This window comes from Gaeumannomyces tritici, assembly GCF_000145635.1.
Source record: "Gaeumannomyces tritici R3-111a-1 unplaced genomic scaffold supercont2.3, whole genome shotgun sequence".
Classification (NCBI taxonomy): domain Eukaryota; kingdom Fungi; phylum Ascomycota; class Sordariomycetes; order Magnaporthales; family Magnaporthaceae; genus Gaeumannomyces; species Gaeumannomyces tritici.
The window spans coordinates 813,204-830,124 of NW_008804547.1; the positions used below are offsets into that span (position 1 = coordinate 813,204).

The following is a 16,921-nucleotide window of genomic DNA, read 5'->3' on the forward strand; positions in this document are numbered from 1 at the left end:
GCCCCNCCCCCCCNCCCCCCCACCTGCAGGGGCTCCTGGAAGACGAAGGTGCCGAGGCCGCCGATCTTCAGGGTGCCGCCGCCCTCGCCGGGGAACCACAAGATGTGTGCCGGCTAGATGTTGCCGTGCCGGCCCGTCAGCCACTGCGTGACGGAGGCTCCGTCGGCCGAGTTGATGGGGTCTCCAGGGTTCAGGATCATCTACGCGAGCAGCAGCTGCACCCTGGTGTCGGGGGTCACATGATAGTGGTGAAGCCGGTCCAGCGCTTCGAGGAGCCCGAGGCACTGTTGGACGGGCCAAGGTGCGGATTTTGGACCAGGCACCTGGTGTTTCCGGTATCTCAGAAGGTCCATCTCGGCCCATGGAAAGACGAGATAGTGGTCCCTTCCTTTGGTGATGCTGGCCACGGGTATGTTCTGGTGCTTGTGCTTGCGAATGTGACTGAGTAGGAGCCGCTGTCTGTTGAACTCTCCCGGATCGAAGAACTTCTTGAGGGCGAAAAACTCGGGTTTGTCTTTTGTGGCCTGTGGCGGGAGGATTGCCGTGTGTCGCCATAGGTTAGTTATACTTATAGTAGAATCCACAAAGCGGCATCAGCGGCGGGTTCGATAAATACCTTGTTTTCGCCAAAGCCGTAGTAGTCGCCATATATCCTGATTTTGAAAACGGTCGTGTGGTTGACGTATATAGTCTCGCACGTGGTCCACGGCAATGTCACAGATGTGGGAATGTCAAAGCGAGGCATGTGCTCCGCGCTTGGTGCTCTCAGAGTCGCCACGCAGACTATTCGTTGCTGCTCCGTGAACGCATCAACTCCGGCATGTCCCAAGATCCGAACGAACTCGAGCTCGAGCTGTTTGCTTTGTTCCGTTGGCGACGGAAGCGGCCACAGTCTGGACACCCTTTGGTCCATCGGCTGGGGAGGAGGGCCGAGAGGCAGGGCATCATCACAAACCCCAGCCTCGATAAAATAGCGCCGCTTGTTGATTCGGTCTACAAGCAGTAGAATGGCAAAGATTTTGCGATAGCCACTGCAGTTGTGTGGCTGCCGATCGCCCGGTGTTTTGAGTTGGTTATCGTGGGTGGGCCGAGCTATTTTCTTGGATAGCCCTTCAGCCTCGGCTGCTTCAGGTGATGTGCGTTCGGGCTGCTTGAAGGGCAGTCTCTCCAAAAGCTTCCAGCCCAGCCTCCTGCCCAGCTTCCTGCCTAGCCCCTTGCTCTGCACCGGATTGCTGATGCGTTCTGGAGGCTCCGATTCCAGGAGGATGCTGAGCACGTTGGCCGTGCTGATGAGGCCTTCGAGATCGCTCTGTGGCAGGAACTTGCCTGAAGACGATGATCTTTCTATTGCGAGGAGCAGATGTGTCTTCATTTCCAGAAATGATAGACGGGGACCGGGTGTGACTGGACCGCTTTCTGGATGTGGCGAATGTTTCCGTCTCGTTTGTTTCTTGTTTCGGAAGGGATAAGAGAGCAATTGACTCCAGGTACTGTAGAATATGATGTTGGATATTGCTTGAACCTTTTGGCGATGGGGCTGGTGGATGTGAATCGGGTTCTGTACGCCGAGGGTCCTGGAGATCCAAGCAGATAGGGCACTCGTGGAGAGGGTCGCCATCACCACCATCCCCCAAACCTCTCAGGTGATTTGATAGCGCAAGGATGGTAAAGGTATCCTGGGCCGGCAGGCGATTGGGTTGAACTAGATCTGGCAGCTGAGCCTCGGTGAAAGACCCATGGTGTTCGGTCCGAATGTGCTGTTCCATATCCAGGGCGGTGGTATACGAGTGATATTCGTGGCCCTTATTCTGGCATGTTTGGCATGCCCACACCGAAGTGTGTTGCCACTGCATATGAGACAGCCAATCTTTGATGGACGAGAACGAAGTGTGGCCGTCTTGGCAGGATTCAAACAAACAAACGTAGGGATCTATGTCTTTGGGGGCGTGACGCCTGTCATCAAGGGACCATCATATCAGCAGATAATACCACATCCAACGGCGGAGCCCGCACAGGACTCGTGGGATATTGCACATACGTCCATTGAGGCTCGACTTTGATATCCCGACTGACTATCCGAAAGCAGAACGGACATTCTGACCGTTCCTGGTTGCATTGGGGGACTGGGATCTCGAGACTTCGTCGCCGTTCTGCGGCTGTCTCTGTAATACCAGAACGTGCCACAGACTCGGCATATATGGCGAGCCACGGCAATGACGAGGCATCAGTGGCTGATAGGAGCTAACTGGGCGCCACCGAGGGCTGCTGTCTGGCCTGCTGCTGCGTGTGCCGCCGGGTGGTCGGTTGGCTCTGCTCGATGGCCTTGACTGGGACAGCACGAGGCTGGAAGCGGGGGGTTACTATCCAGGCCCCGGCCCCCTGGCGAAGCTTTTGCTGGTGGCGATTACGGTATATAAGCTTTAGTCGGCGGAAGGTAGCCGCAGCGACCAGACGCTCTCTCAAGGCCTCCGAGATTTTGTTTTCGCATCTTTGTATCATGTGGATTGCTTCAAGATGACTACGGACGTAGTCTTCGATATCTTTGAGCTGCGTTTCGACGTCTAGTAGCTCCTCAGAGGTAGGTTTCTGGCGCAGCCTGCCCAGGAATTGGTTGACCCTGACATTCTCGCTCGAGGATGGCGGTTTCCTGATCAATGAAGCCATCCGGTACAGTCGATCCAACGCTTCTTTCACGGAGCTGATGGGCGACTTGTATACTGAATCGCCTGCTGCGCCATCCTCGGCTTCAATCTCCGGATCAGTACTGATGGCTGAGGAAGAGGAGGATGAATGCCCCGATAAAGACACTGCCTTGGATTCCACCAAGTCGCGCCCTCCCTCGATGCCCATGCTCTCTCGGTCCACAGCGACATCTCCAGGGTGGTCCTCTGGATCCTTGAGGAGCGGGGGCTTAATACGAGATGTACGTTGTCTCCCAACTGGTTGAGCGTGGATTCGAGGACTTCGATAGTGTCGGGGTCGTTGCGCAAACGATAGCCCAAGGACGCAGAATCTCGAGCGAAGATTCCGACGTTCCCTGCCTACATCAGAAACTGCACCAGCTCATTTTCGAGCTGGAGGCCGAGTCGGGGATCAGTAGCCCCAAGGCCTAGGTCTTTGGTGGCGTTGAGCAGTAGATCTCTGCATCTTTCCGCGGCGCCGCTCAAGTTCATTTTCGGCGCCCGCCGCACCACCGTTGTCTATGTCGGATACACAGAGCGATCGGTATCGCGAGGTGTGTTTGGCCGCCGATGGCCTACAAAGAGGAGAGGGGTTATCTCTTGGTGGCAGACCGGCAGATCGGGGTGGAGGGGCCTTCGCGTTCGTTAGGTAGTATGTAGCACCTTGCGTCACATCATCAGACAAAGGCAACAATATGATTTATCCTTTCGTTGATTACCCCGCGAATATATGCATGTAAGTCTCGGCTTCAGCCTGACTGAAAGCCCCGCCCCGCCTGGCATCGTTCTCCTATTCAGGCTCAGGCGCACGCTGGCCCACCAGATATTGCTGGCATCTCCCTCTATCCTTCCTTTCGTTTCTCTCCTTGTTTTTCTTCTGCTTTTCTCCGTTTTTCCAACGCCGGCATCACGTCTCCACTCAAGCATCTCAAACATGCCGCTCAGGATATCTGGGTTTGAGGTGGTAGCCATTGTTTTGGCCGTCCTTCCTCTGTTTGTCGATGCTACTAAAGGCTATGGTACAGCAGCTTTAAGCGCAGCCAGATCAGGGAAAAGCGACGAGAAGCTGACAGAATTCTACGGGCTGTCCCACTATGAGGCGTGGTTTCTTCAAGCGCAGTTGGAAAATGTGGTTGACCATCTACCTGGTAGTAAGTACTCCTCAATAGACGGATAAGGCCATGTAGAAGTCGTGAGTAGTCACTAAAACGTAAGCACTCATCCGTAACTACCATTTTAGTCAGCGAAGAAAGGAAGCAGGAAGCGAAGCAAAACAGAGAGCTGGAAAGTACGACAGTCAAGCCGACAAAGACCTTTCGGCGGCGCTTGAGAAGCTATTTTCCTCGCCAGACCACCACGCAACTTTCCAAATCACAATGAGAAAAGTTCTAACGCTTCTTGGGCGCCTAATACTGGAAAAGTCAATGCGCTTGTCGAGGGCTGACCGTGAGGACCAAGGAAAAACGATGGAGAAGATGAAGGAGTTTCGGAAAGGGTTGGATGAAAAAGGCCTGAAAAGCAGCTTATGGGAACGTTTTCGTTTCCACAAAAAGGAAAGGATAGAGAGGCTTGCTTGAACAATCTGAGAGGCTAGAACAAGCGGGCGAGTGCGATTGTTGATACGGTTTGCTCTCGAGCGGACAGGAGACAGGCTCCTGCAGTCAGTTCTGCGACACCGCCGAACCTGCCCCTGATCCGGAATCTCTCCCGCAAAATGTTCAGCGCTATCTGGAGATACTGGGCTTGCCAGTGCCCCACAGCACACGAGGCCCGTTTCTCGCTTGCTGGTTGTGCTATCCGTGGACACATCACCGCTCAAGCAGATCTCGAGCTGTCTTTCGACTGCTTGATGTCCCGTCACTAGCCACAACATCCGCACCCTTCCCCCCTACGGGTCCCTCCTCTCCAAGCTCCCGAGATTCACATTTCGCCACCACCGATTGACGCTGCCCGAATAACAAACACCCCGTCGCAATTCATATGGAACTGGCGAGAAGGGACGGTGGCTATAAAGCCCCCAAGGTAGATGCGTTGGCCGGCCTCTTGATCCGCTCACACAGCCTACTAACTCATGCTTCGGGCCTACTTGTAGCACGAAAACTGACTCTTCTCGATCTCGACTATACAAGATCTGCGACGTTTTGCGAGATGCATATAGCCCCGACCAGCGATTCCAACTCTTGGTCGAGGATCTCGAGCCTGTCCATGACATCTACTGGCAGCTCAGCCGACGGCCCTCGGAAGTCCAATACCTGCGGACGAAATCCGAAGTTTCTCTGGAGATGGTCCTGCAAACCGCCGCGACGCCCTCCACGATAGAACGACGGCGCCTCGCCCTGGTCCTAGCCCAGTCGGTCCTGCAGTTACACGAAAGTCCCTAGGTAAGCGATCAGTGGAGCAAGCAGAGCATCTTCTTCTTTTCCACGAGCGACGGGCTAGATCTCAAGCGGCCATATTTGAGCGCAGCGACCCATGTCGTCCCTTCCGGGGCCGAGCCGCCCTACCGGGATATGCACCACCATGGGAATCCCGGCATCTTGAGATTGGGGATCCTGCTGCTCGAGGTCCACTGCTGGAGGCCGATCGAGAGCTACTACCGCCAAGATGTCGACTCGCTCAATGGCCGCGAAACGCCGCTCACGGAGCTCAGCGTCGCCAGGCGCGTGCTTTCGTCCGAGAGCATGAGCCAGAACTGCCTTCCGACTTATACGAACGCCTTAGACGCATGTCTCCACCCGCCCTGGACGGCGAGCGGCTCGAAAATCAGCCTCAACAACGCCGAAACGCAGAAGGGCATATATGAGGACGTTGTGCTGGCGTTGAAGAGTGAAGTCGATGTGGTGGACGCCTGCCTTGGGAAATGAATGTATATACATTTAAATAGACGCTGGATTCCGGGATCCTGAGATACTGAATGATGTCACATGCCTACCTGCGTGACTCCGTTCGGTCAGCCTTGAAGTGCGGTGGCACGCTTTGAGTACGCCGTGCTGTGCAGCTTCAGCCACCATCCAAGGCCACCCAGAGGCGGGGCCCCTCATCTCGCCAATGGGTGTTGCTGGTGCCTTGGGCGGCAGCGCAAAAAGGCCAAGAAGGCGTCATCTGACAAGTTACCCACAGTGAGATGCTTATCGCCCAGCCGCACGTGGGTGAGATTACCCCTTTCTGGCGGCCGCCGGGGGTGGCGAGCGATCCTTCGCAGCACGCCACGGGCTCAGCCTTGCACGAGAAAATGTTTAATCAAACATGACTGTTATCAGCGGGGGAGGATATGACGTCGGGAGAGGATGCCAGCTGCCTGACCATATATATGAACGGACACCCAAGTGGAATTAGGTGAAGCACCTACTTCATACCGGCCCAAACCGTGAACCAACAACAAAAGAAGAAGCAAAACAAGACAATGGGCCCAGTCAGACGAAGACGCACCCCGGCGCTCAGCATCGAGCTGCTGGACGACCAGACGGCCTTCCTACCGGGCGACATCATCCTCGGGCGCGTCGTGCGGCGGACGGCGACCGACAACCCCAACGCCGACGTGACCGTGACGCTGTGCGGCCGCACCCTCAGCCGCGTCACCGTCACCACCCGGGACTCGGGCGGCGACAGCCACCACACCCACCACTCGGCCTGCTTCCCGCTCGTCGACGACGGCGCGCGCGCCCAGCGCCTCGCCTCGGGCCCGCTGCACATCCCCGACGTCGACGGGGCCGAGGCCGAGTGGCCCTTCAGCATCCAGCTGCCGCTGCGCGTCGACCCGGCCGGGCCCGCGGCGGCGGCGGCCGGCGACCGCACCTTTGTGCCCGCGGCCGAGGTCGCGTCCCACCCCCTGCCGTGCAGCTACGCCAGCTTCGGCTACGACGTCGAGGCGGCCGTCGAGTACTGGATCGCCGCCACCGTGGAGCTCGTGGGCAAGCGGGACAAGCCCGAGCGCGCCGAGGCGGTCCTGCCCATCACGGTCAACACGGTGCGGCCGGGCCCGCGGCTGGCCGACTACGGATTGGCGACGACGTCGCGGCGCGCGCAGGTGGCGACGCACCGGCTGGTGCCGGGCATGGCGGCGGCGGGGTCGCGGTTGTCGCTATCGCAGCGGGCGCAGCGGCTGTTCCGGTCTTCGCGCGTGCCCGTGTTCGCGGGCGCCGTCGAGTTCGGCCTGCCGACAGCCGTGCAGCTCGAGGACCGCAGCCCCGTGCCGGTGCTGGTGCGATTTGCGTCGGACCCGTACCAGGGCAGCGCCGAGGTGGAGGGGAGGCCGCAGAGGGTCAAGCTGGCCAAGCTGATCATGACGCTGCGGGGGAGCACCGTCGTCCGGTCCGGGAGCGCGCAGGCCACGGGGCCCGAGTCCCAGGGCCGCGTGCTGCTGTGGCCACCCGGGGACAAGGAGCCGGCCAAGCCCTTCTACGTGCCGTGCTCGGACGAGTGGCCGGCGGCCGACGTTGGCGAGCACGTGGGGCTGCGGCTCGGGAGGAAGGGCGTCATCGGCATGAGCAACCTATGTCCGACTTTCACCACGTACCTCATCCGGCGGGTGTACGAAATCGAATTCGAGGTCCATCTCGACATCGCTGGCGAGATAACCAAGCACAAGTTCGAGTCGGATCTGGAGATAGCTGCGCCCTTCGACACCCGACCTTATCCACCAACCGATGAATCAATGCCACCTCCTAGCTTCGACGAAGCATTGCGAAGCCCAAACCTAGGAGGCCAGGGCCAGCACTTCGGTAGCATGGCCAGGAGTGGGGCATATACAGGTCTGGATATGGCGTCCGGTATCATAAATGTCATAGCGGAGGGTGCAAGGGACTGATTTGATAAAGCCGACGTATATCAATAGTTAATATAATGAGAATTCACCACACCAGATGGAGTATAGTTATCTCGTGCGACGACTTGATTCCACTGTGTCTGCATGTGGTGGCCTGCGGCTGGAATATGGTGACCAGCGATCCCTGGAGCTTGACCGCGAGCCATGCAGCCTTGCTGCGCCAGGACCAGAGTAGTGGTCGGGGTAGGCGGCAGACCGGCGCTCCTGCTCGTCGTCGTCTCTACTCCTGGTCTCTTCTCCCGTCCTACGCCAGACGGTAGTCGCCGGCGTCGACTTGGTTTCGTCGTACTGCACATGTGCGTCCCAGTTCTCAAGGGTCATGTAAGGGCTACGCAACCAGCTTCTCAGCTCGTGCAAGAAAAGCCTAGTATGCGCCTCACCCAGAAACTCCTGCAGCATCTCCTCGGCCTGGCCGCGGCTGCCGTTGATGTCCACAGTCCTCAGGATGGCGACTATGTACTCAAGCAGGAACTCGGTGTTGTTGCTGAGCGTGCGCACTGAGCGACTACTACCGCCGCCCGCCGGTCTCTCGGCGCTCGGGGCACAGAGAAAGCCAAACACGCGCAGCTCCCGGCGGATCCACATACGCGCGCGCGGGGCCAGCTCGGGGTCCGATTCGAACATGCGCGGGGTCAGGTCTGTGTATCGCGTGATGCGGTTCGTACCCACATGTAGTGAGAAGAGCATGAGACGATAGACGCGGCGGCGCCGTTCCAGCGCCGCGTCCTCTTCCGTCTCTCTAGCTGTAACAGCGAGCGCGCTCGGCGGCACCCGGCGCGGCCGAGTCGAGACCCGTGGCCGTGGCCCAGAGGCCCGGGGCCCATGGTGAGGATACGGGCGAGCAGGTGGGCGCGCTGGCCTGATCGCATCGACCGAGGCGCGGGGGACGGTGTATGTGGTGTACTGAGGTGACGAGGGGTCGCTGCCGACATCCCTGAACTGATAGCGCGCCTCGGCAACTTCGGCTTTGCACAGTGGGCAGGATGGGCGGTGGTTCAGCCAGCTGGCGAGGCAAAGGAAGTCAAAGTTGCGATGGCCACAAGGCCTCGCCTCGCAGGGGTCCGACACGACATCGAGGCAGATGACGCAACAGTCGACGCCGCCGCTCTCGGGGTGGCTCGAAGTTCCCGGTGCGGTCGGTCGAGAGGCGATTTCTGCGAGCGCAGTCCGGAGTACTTGGCCGTGTAGGTTCTCGGTGGCGTCTCCAGGCCCCTCGGGCTCCATCAAGTTGAACCTGGATTTAACTACGTGGTTTGCTCGTCAAGTCAAGGAAGCGTTGGCTAAGTGGACTTTGATGGGAACACCTTGATAGCGAGAGTTCATTAGTGGGGCTCGCCGATTCCCTGTGACGAACGCCAAGTGGAGCCATTGTGGGTGGGGTCGCGTCGTTAATTACGGCGCGAGGCTTCGCGATTTGACGCGTCCCGTCGCGTCAGGCAGCCCCTCCTTGCAGTGAGATCCCAGCCCGACAACGCTACCCAGACAGACACAGACCACACTTCACATATCGAGGGAAGAACCGCTTATTTTCCCTAATCGGCAACTCTTGCAACACAAGCACACCCTGTGACGTTGAGTGGGCAACCTTTCCGACAGCCACCGCATCAGACTCGCGATGGACCAAGACGAAAGGGAAAGCTACGAACTGCAGTCGCAGCATCTCCGAGCCGAGCTCAAGATATGGGAGAATAAATTCGCCCAAACGAGCAACGGCAAGAAGCCGTCACGGGATGACATCAAGCAGAACCCAGATATCGGTAAGCGACAGATACGCCGCTGTCCCCTCTCTCTTCGACTTCAAAGGCTTACGCGCTTCCGCCCTTTGGCAGCCCAGAAGTACAAGGACTACCATAAGATACGCGACATACTCTCGGGCAAAGTCGCCGCCCCGCGGTCGCAAGCTGCCAAGAAGAGCCAGCAACCAACACCTCGAAAACGCAAGTCGCCCCTCGACCGTCACGATGACTACCCGGCTTCGACCACGCCGTCCAAGCGCTCTAGGGCCGAGGCAACGCCGTCTAAAGGACTCCGCGCGACTGGAGCAGCGCCCTCCTTCATTACGCCGTCACATCCTCGCTTTTCCTCTGGTCCGATGAGCGCCACCCCGTCCACGGCCAGGAAACTATTCGGCACGCCCGCCGTCCCCACATCCATCGGCCCCACGCCGCAGCGCGACGGCCGCGTCCTCGGCTTATTCGATCTCATGGCTCCGTCCCCTGAGGCCTGCCGTGTTGTAACGCCATCCAAAAGCACCGGCAACCGTGGCATCGTGGGCCGTGGCAGCGCCACTACGACGCCAAAACGGCGCACGAATACGGCTTTGATAGCCGCGAATGATGATGGAGATGATGACGACGGCCGCGCCGGCAACAAGCTAGGCCGCACACCAGTGTCGTCCGCCAAGCGTCACATGCTTGACAGCTTCATGACCACCCCGTTGGGCAACAGGCGCGACGCTAACGCCGCGCCTCGTGGCGACGTCAACAAGACGCCCAAGGCGTCGGCCTCGCAGGATAATCTTGAGTTTGCAACACCACAGTTTCTCCGCCGATTGCCTCCCAAGTCCGCAACAACCAGATCGCCCACACGTATGGATGAGAACGGGGTCCCTGTAACCGACGACGGCGCCGCCGCCGACGACCTCCTGACCATGTCCAGCAGCCGCTCGTTCGCCAGCCGCCTGCCGCGCAAGCCCATGATTCGCGGGCTCAGCAGCGTCGTGGCTAGCCTGCGAAAAATGGAGGAGGAGCAGCTCGACGACGACCTCGAGGCGCTGCGCGAGATGGAGGCCGACATGATGGGTGGTGGGCCGCCGCCGCCACCTAAGCCGTTGGTGGCGCAGCAGCCGCCGCTCGACAGCGCGGCTGCCGCAAACCCCGCCCCACAGGAGCCGCAGGAGGTGGTCGAGGACAGCCAGCTCGGCGGCGGCGGCAGCAGCGGCAAAGAAGGCCCGCCTCCCACGGGCCTCCTCGGCGGGTTTGACGATGAGGGCCTGTACGACAGCCCAGACGAAGACAAGGGCGCGGGCCTCGACCGCAACGGGAACCCGCTGCGCGTCTTCAAGAAAAAGGGTCAGAAGCGCACGACGCGCCGCGTCAACATGCGGCCCGTCTTCACCAGGAGGCCCGCGGCCGCTCCGGCGGAGGCGGCAGGCGACGAGGAGGACAGCGGCGACGACGTCGTCCCGGAGACGCAGCTCGCCGCCTCGGCACCCGGCGACGTTCCTCCCGACGACGACAACGACGACGGCCTGTCCGGGGGGTCCGATTTCGAATTCGACGGAGAGGACGAGGACTTTGAGGACGCCGACGGTCGCGGCAAGAGCAAGAGCAAGGCCCGGACGGCCAAGAAGGCCAAGGCGGCCGCTGCGTCCAAGACGAAGAAGGGCAGGAAGGACGAGGCGGATAAGGAGGCCAAGAAGGAGGCAAAGGCCCCCAGAAAGGTCAGCGCGACGGCGCACCAGAACTTCAAGAGGCTGAAGCTGCGCAACAACGGCTCAAAGGGCGGGCCGGGCTTCAACAGCAAGTTCAGGCGGCGGCGCTGAAAGGGGGGCAGCAGAGCTTCCTTTCTCGGGCTATAATAGATACATATTTATATACAATCACGGGGCCAACGACGATAACGAATCGAATCCGCATCTTGCTTACTACTTAACGTTTACTGTGACTTACACCTGTCCATGATTTTCCAGTCGATCAAGGGTTCCACAGCAACATGCACAGCACCCTGGATAATCACAGACATGCAGGTATGGCGCTCGAGCATCGACGCTGTTTTTGGCGCTAGAAACACACGGCGTGATGGCATCCCAAAGGAGAAGCGGTGCCAAGGAGCGAGAATGATATTGTACAAACTCTCATTAAAAGTTGACCCCCGCGCCCGAACCCAAATCCGGCGAGAGACGCGGCCCGCCCACGCGAGCGTATGCCAAAGCCTGAGACGCCCCAAACGGAAACAAAAACCCATCTAGCAAAAATATGGCCTTGTTTCTCTAATCGGTACCTGAGCAAACTCGTAATTGCTGCTTTTAACGTGCACTGTTTGGCGGCACCTCCAGAACGAGAGCTGACACAGCAGGAGCGCCAACCAGAAAACACGGCCGACCAGCTTATTTGTAAAAGTCAAACTTGTTCTCGTCGCCCGTCGACTTGACCTGGCTCGAGTAGGCGTCTTCCAGGTCGCTCTGGATGATGTTGTACCTGTTCTTGCGGACGGCGCGGAGGCCGGCCTCCTGCATGATGGCGGCAATAACAGCGCCCGAGAGCGGGTCGTTGCGGACGATGAGGCTGTCCAGGTCGACCTCGGGAGCGAGGCTCATCTTGCTAGCGATAGTGGAGAAGATGAGACGGCGCTCACGGCGATCGCGCAGGCTGGGGAACTCGATCTTTCGGTCCAGACGGCCGGGACGAAGCAGAGCCGGGTCCAGCGTGTCGGCGCGGTTGGTCGCCATGATCACCTTGACGTTGGCAGTCTGGTCGAAGCCGTCCATCTGGTTGAGCAGCTCGAGCAAGATACGCTGCACCTCACGGTCTGCGCCGGTTTGGGCGTCGAAGCGCTTCGTCGCGATGGCGTCGATCTCGTCGATGAAGATAATGGCCGGCGCGTTTTCGCGAGCCATACGGAACACGTCGCGCACCATGCGAGGACCCTCTCCCAGATACTTTTGCACAAACTCAGACCCGACCACACGGATAAAGTTTGCTGTGGTGCTGTTGGCCACAGCCTTGACCAGCATGGTCTTGCCGGTACCGGGAGGGCCATACAACAGCACACCACGGGGGGGGTCGATACCGATGTGCTTGTATAGGTCGAAGTGGGTGAGAGGAAGCTCGACGGCCTCGCGGATCTCCTGCTTCTGCATGTCCAACCCACCTACGTCGGCGTAGGTCACGTCGGGCTTCTCATCGGCGCCCAGCATGGCAATAGACGAGTCCGCCTCCGGAGGAAGGATATCAACCAGAGCGTTGGAGTGGCGGTGGAGCGCAACCGACGACGAGGGCTTGAGGAGCTCGCGGTCGAGTGTCGAAAGGATCCTGACAACGTAGTTGGACCCTGTGCTCGACTGGACGATACCGGTACTGAGGCGTGGCAAAAGCCTGGTTAGTTGACGACCAAGTAGCACTCTTCTTCGAACTCCGTTACCCACTTTTGATCAATGGCCTCCATGAACTGGCCGATGACCAGAGGCACGCTCTGGATTCGCTTGATCTCCTCCTGGGCCCGGACCAACTCTCGCTTCAGACTCCTATTTGTCTTTGTCAGTATCCGGTGCCGCAGAGAACCTATCGCGTCGCGCAATGGGATAAGCCATACCTCTGCTCATCCTTGATATACTCCTCCTGCAGCTGGATGTACTCCAGCTGCCTCTGGAGCTTCTTCAAGGTCGCGTAATCATCGCCGCTGTCGGTTGGGAGGCCTTCAAAGTTCTCGATACTAGGGATCGTCGATGGCGCAGGTCTCCTGTGTGGAGGAACACTGTTGAGGGGGTTTTCTACCAGAACGTCACCCATCTTGATCAAGGTTTGATGGTTGGCGAGGAGGCAGACGAGAACGTCAAGGTTGCGATAGACGGTGGCGGCGGGCGAGGGCGGGCGGGTTAATAATGCGACGTGGCGGCGCTAGGTTGCGGGCTTGGGCTGCAGAGCGGGCCGCGCAAGAATTATCTCGATCGAAGTCGGCCTGCAGAGGTTGAATGAGATGCGGATGGTCGCGAGCGGGTGGTAGGATTGTTGTTGCAGCTTGGCCTCGTCTTAGTCCAGCTTGCCTGGCGGTTCTTGCAGGCACGCAGGCTGGACCAGAGCTCGTCAGCCTGTGACGCCTGAAAGGGACCCACACTATGGTTGCAGGCAGGATCACGTGACCCTTCTGAGAGATGAAGCCTGAGACCTAATGCAACCAGATGACGGGTTATGACGGCGAATGAAACTCGGATCAGAACCCTGAAAACGAGGAAGAGAAGCAAGAACATATGGAGCACAGAGTAGTCTAGAGTTTCCAAAAACTTTTGCCTGGCGAAGTATCACGATCAGGTTAATCCAAAGCTCGAGGCTCAATGCTCCCACCACCTGCAATTCCATTGTCAGGAACAGCCTCGGAAACGGGGCGAGCGACAGGCGATATTGATTTGGGACTCGGCGCTGTTGGTTCAGGCGGCGCTCTCTTGTGCATGGCAGCCCCACCCACAACGGCCTGGCCGCCCCATCCAAGTGCCATCTCTCCCACGGCACAGTGTTTTGGATGGGTCACAGGCCGGCCCCGGCTTTGGGCGTGGCCCGCCGACGTAGCCCCTCGCACTCCCCAAAGTTGGGACTTGCAGGCGAAGGACCCCAGCAAGCGCCACGGTGGGGACCGCTCCCAACGGCACTGTGTGCCAACTCCGCTCGCCGGCCGTGTGATTCACCTGCTATCTCCTCATGCAACCAACCCATTCGCTGGCGAGCAAACGGCCCAGGTTAGGCAGCGCTACAACAAAACCTCCACGCCGCCGTCCCGCCACCATCCCGCCAGCGCCCGACCCCTCTAATAACCACATCGCAACTCCCACGCCAGCGAGGCCCCCGTTCCTCGTCCTTGTGTCGTACGTCGGGCCCGGTTTGTCCACGCCACCAACCTCACCGGCCGGCGGAGCCCATCCATCGTTCCACCTGCATTCCCGCTGCTGTCAGAGTTCCTCTTCCTTTCTCCCACCACAACCCTCTCTTTGTTCGGGCTCGCCCTCGTCCTTCCGTCGCAGCCTCGTCCGCATTCCCCGGCTTCGAAAGCCCACCACACTCTGGCGTCTTCATTTCCGTGGATCCGTGACTCTAGCAAAACGTCACCATGTCGGCCACCGCGACTCAATCCATCACCATCCCGGCCGGGCCCGCTGACCGCCGAGACAACCGCTCCAAGTCGGCGGCCACGGCCTCGTCGTCTTCGTCTTCGTCATCTTACTCCAGCTCGCCCATGACCCCGCAATCGACACAGTCGTCGCCGGCCTCTTCGGCACAGAAGCAGAAGCTATTCCATACAAGGAGGCCCAGCCTTCTCAGTGAGTGCCCAACCCTCTTCGTTCCAGCCCTGTCCGTTGCCACTGGACCGGATCACCTTTCCAGGATGTGACTAACCAGGGCCTGGCACTAGGCTCCGCTATTCTCAAGGAGGAATGCACCGTGATCAACATCGGCGAGCCTGAGGGCCCTCCAAGGCTGGTAAGCACCTCCCCTCCCGAAACCGCCCTTGCTGCCCCTCTCGAGGACCAGTCTGACCCCTAGCCATCGGACTCTGCTCTCTAGATCTCGTATACGGCCTCAAGCCAGGGCTTCACGTGGAATCCTGAGATCTTCCTCCCATCTTACGTCGACTACGACTACATCCCGCTCGACCAGCGACGCGAGCCCGTCCACGAGATCCGACTCAGCGACGAGGAAATCAAGGAGATCTACCCGCAGTGATTGCTGGCTACTAATCGACGACGACAGGGGACGACTTGACGTGAGCACACCGGCGTTTGTGCCTATACCTTGTTACGACTACTAGATCCACCATTCTCGCGCGAGATTTTGGCGACCTCTTTTTCCTTGCTGGGTTTCTTCTGCCTCGACCGGCACGACTGGAGTTTCGGTATACTGGTGTGCTTTTTATTCCATTTTTGTCGTTTTGATTTTCTTTTTTTTTCCTTGGCCCTGGCCGCCGTGGGGTATTGCCGAATGCTCTGAGGATCAAGCAGGATGACGGCAGCAACCATCTAACACACCATCGACGGATGGGGGTTTGTCGGGAACCGTGTGATCCCCAGGCACGCGGCAAGGGAGCCCTCATTCATGGATGAGAGAAAAGAAGGAGCACGGGAGTTCAAAGATGCCCCCTTTTTTGGTTTCTTTTCCTTTTATTCGGGTTTACATTTCAGTCGCGGGGCGTATCGTTGGGGCCGATTTTTACGGCTTGCTGTCCTTGCTGACAGTCTGGTTTCTTGGATCATGGCGTTGACTTTTTTCCACTTGCTTTTTTCTCACAGAGACGGAGAGTTAGCCCCATGTTCTGTTGTTGTCTCTCCCCTCGTGGTGTTTTTCTACTCTTCACTTCAACGCCTATTTAGTTCGTAGCCCTGTACGCAGACTTGGCGCCGCCTGAGACCCTGACGGGGTCTACTATATATGTTACTTTACCGAGGCACGACTTTGGCACCATGCTTATTTGCATGTATCTGCACATATGATTGTAGCCGTCCCTTGTGCACGAGAAGCTTCATCGTGTTGAAGATGCCGCTATGAGTATCGGAAATGGGCGGGCGGGCGGGCGGCCTCTCCCAATAGCGGATGCCCACCATCGTGCAATCTGCATGTTTAGATTACCTGACGAGCGGGCTGACGGCCTAGAGTGGTCCTCGGTATTTGGCTGGCCCGACGTCGGCCTCGCACGCTCTGGCGTATTTTTTGGTGGGCGTCAGCAACACGACATACAGCGGCGGGGGGGGGACGCCAAGCCTGCACTGTGTGCGCGCTGCTCAGACTGTCGCTGCTCACCCGCACCCCACCACTCCCGTCGGCAGACCACGCCCCACTGCCGTCACCTCCCCACAATGAGTGACGGAGGTGGAGTGTTTTATTACGGTTATGTAAGCCGCCCTGGCGGCGGCGGCGTCGCGAGCTCAAGCGCGGCCGCCCTTCCCAAATGGGCGTTGGCTGCGGGCGATGGAGTAAACACCAGAAACAAGAGGTCGAGATCGGAGATGCCAAACCGAGGACGACCGCCACACCGGACCACGACGAGAATACAGCACTTACGTGATTGATTTTTTTCTTTCTGTATATTCTCGTCTCTCATCATGGACGGCGTCCACCGCAAGGTCGAGCTACAGTCGCCCGAGGACTTTGCCTACCTGCTCGGCAACGTGCGGCGCGCCGCCCAGGAGAGCATCGGCGCCGCCTTCCCGCCCGTCGAGGGCGCCGGCGAGGACGAGCTGCGGGTGCGGATCGAGGAGCTGGTGAATGAGGTGCGGCAGGGATTTTTTGTTTGATCTTCTCCCCAACTAGACAGCGAGGAAACTGACACAGAATTAAAAAAAAAAAAAAAAACAGTACATAGCAAAAACATTCACCCTCGCCGCCCCAAACATCTCCATCAACGGCCTCCCCGTCCCGGACTCGCTCCTCCCCAAGCCGCCACCCAAGCCCAACAACGCCAAAAAGAACCGACGCGGCAGGAGCAACAACAACCCCCCTCAAGAAGAGGAGAAGGAGGAGGAGGTCGTGTACGAGCCCTTCGACGCCCGCCTGCGCGACCGCATCCCCGACCTGCTCCGCGAGGAGGAGGACCTGCTGCGCGAGATCGCCGCGCTCAAGCGCCGCGTGCCCGCGGCCGCCGCCTCCCGCCTCGCCGACTCGCTGCGCGCCGGCGTCGTCGCCGACGAGGCGGCGCTCGAGGCGGCGCGGGA

At 59.1% G+C, this 16,921-nt stretch overlaps 10 protein-coding genes across 10 annotated transcripts in view; 6 read left to right on the forward strand and 4 right to left on the reverse strand.

Moving 5' to 3' along the window:
* Window positions 1–113: 113 nt before the first annotated feature.
* On the reverse strand, window positions 114–1,372 carry GGTG_05354 (hypothetical protein; the record flags this gene model as incomplete). The annotated part of the gene is made up of 4 exons (XM_009223155.1): window positions 114–200; window positions 324–524; window positions 617–853; window positions 956–1,372. The coding sequence occupies 4 exons, from the start codon at window positions 1,370–1,372 to the stop codon at window positions 114–116; spliced, it is 942 nt and encodes a 313-aa protein (XP_009221419.1).
* An 869-nt stretch (window positions 1,373–2,241) lies between these two features.
* GGTG_05355 (hypothetical protein) lies at window positions 2,242–2,850 on the reverse strand (the record flags this gene model as incomplete). The annotated part of the gene is made up of 2 exons (XM_009223156.1): window positions 2,242–2,394; window positions 2,527–2,850. 2 exons carry the CDS (start codon window positions 2,848–2,850, stop codon window positions 2,242–2,244), a joined length of 477 nt encoding a protein of 158 aa, XP_009221420.1.
* A 1,811-nt stretch (window positions 2,851–4,661) lies between these two features.
* On the forward strand, window positions 4,662–5,545 carry GGTG_05356 (hypothetical protein; the record flags this gene model as incomplete). Its single annotated transcript, XM_009223157.1, has 3 exons — window positions 4,662–4,703; window positions 4,811–5,031; window positions 5,110–5,545. The coding sequence occupies 3 exons, from the start codon at window positions 4,662–4,664 to the stop codon at window positions 5,543–5,545; spliced, it is 699 nt and encodes a 232-aa protein (XP_009221421.1).
* A 231-nt stretch (window positions 5,546–5,776) lies between these two features.
* GGTG_05357 (hypothetical protein) lies at window positions 5,777–7,553 on the forward strand. The gene has a single exon (XM_009223158.1). The coding sequence runs from the start codon at window positions 6,085–6,087 to the stop codon at window positions 7,486–7,488; it is 1,404 nt and encodes a 467-aa protein (XP_009221422.1). The 5' UTR covers window positions 5,777–6,084; the 3' UTR covers window positions 7,489–7,553.
* Window positions 7,079–8,802, reverse strand: GGTG_05358 (hypothetical protein). Its single transcript, XM_009223159.1, has one exon. It carries the CDS (start codon window positions 8,728–8,730, stop codon window positions 7,555–7,557), a length of 1,176 nt encoding a protein of 391 aa, XP_009221423.1. The 5' UTR covers window positions 8,731–8,802; the 3' UTR covers window positions 7,079–7,554.
* A 167-nt stretch (window positions 8,803–8,969) lies between these two features.
* On the forward strand, window positions 8,970–11,151 carry GGTG_05359 (DNA replication regulator SLD2). Its single transcript, XM_009223160.1, has 2 exons — window positions 8,970–9,263; window positions 9,336–11,151. Exons 1-2 carry the CDS (start codon window positions 9,122–9,124, stop codon window positions 11,048–11,050), a joined length of 1,857 nt encoding a protein of 618 aa, XP_009221424.1. The 5' UTR covers window positions 8,970–9,121; the 3' UTR covers window positions 11,051–11,151.
* GGTG_05360 (26S protease regulatory subunit 6B) lies at window positions 11,114–13,570 on the reverse strand. The gene is made up of 3 exons (XM_009223161.1): window positions 12,820–13,570; window positions 12,653–12,751; window positions 11,114–12,584 (listed from the first exon to the last, which is right to left on the reverse strand). The coding sequence occupies exons 1-3, from the start codon at window positions 13,014–13,016 to the stop codon at window positions 11,615–11,617; spliced, it is 1,266 nt and encodes a 421-aa protein (XP_009221425.1). The 5' UTR covers window positions 13,017–13,570; the 3' UTR covers window positions 11,114–11,614.
* On the forward strand, window positions 13,559–14,029 carry GGTG_05361 (hypothetical protein; the record flags this gene model as incomplete). The annotated part of the gene is made up of 1 exon (XM_009223162.1): window positions 13,559–14,029. One exon carries the CDS (start codon window positions 13,559–13,561, stop codon window positions 14,027–14,029), a length of 471 nt encoding a protein of 156 aa, XP_009221426.1.
* A 296-nt stretch (window positions 14,030–14,325) lies between these two features.
* GGTG_05362 (hypothetical protein) lies at window positions 14,326–14,939 on the forward strand (the record flags this gene model as incomplete). Its single annotated transcript, XM_009223163.1, has 3 exons — window positions 14,326–14,536; window positions 14,629–14,696; window positions 14,781–14,939. The coding sequence occupies 3 exons, from the start codon at window positions 14,326–14,328 to the stop codon at window positions 14,937–14,939; spliced, it is 438 nt and encodes a 145-aa protein (XP_009221427.1).
* Window positions 14,940–16,312: 1,373 nt separating this feature from the next.
* GGTG_05363 (hypothetical protein) overlaps window positions 16,313–16,921 on the forward strand; it is a gene marked incomplete at both ends in the record, with an annotated part of 1,071 nt that continues 462 nt past the window's right edge. The window contains 2 exons of the mRNA XM_009223164.1: window positions 16,313–16,480; window positions 16,566–16,883. Of these exons, the coding sequence (XP_009221428.1) occupies window positions 16,313–16,480; window positions 16,566–16,883 (486 nt within the window). The remainder of the gene's footprint in view (window positions 16,481–16,565; window positions 16,884–16,921) is intronic.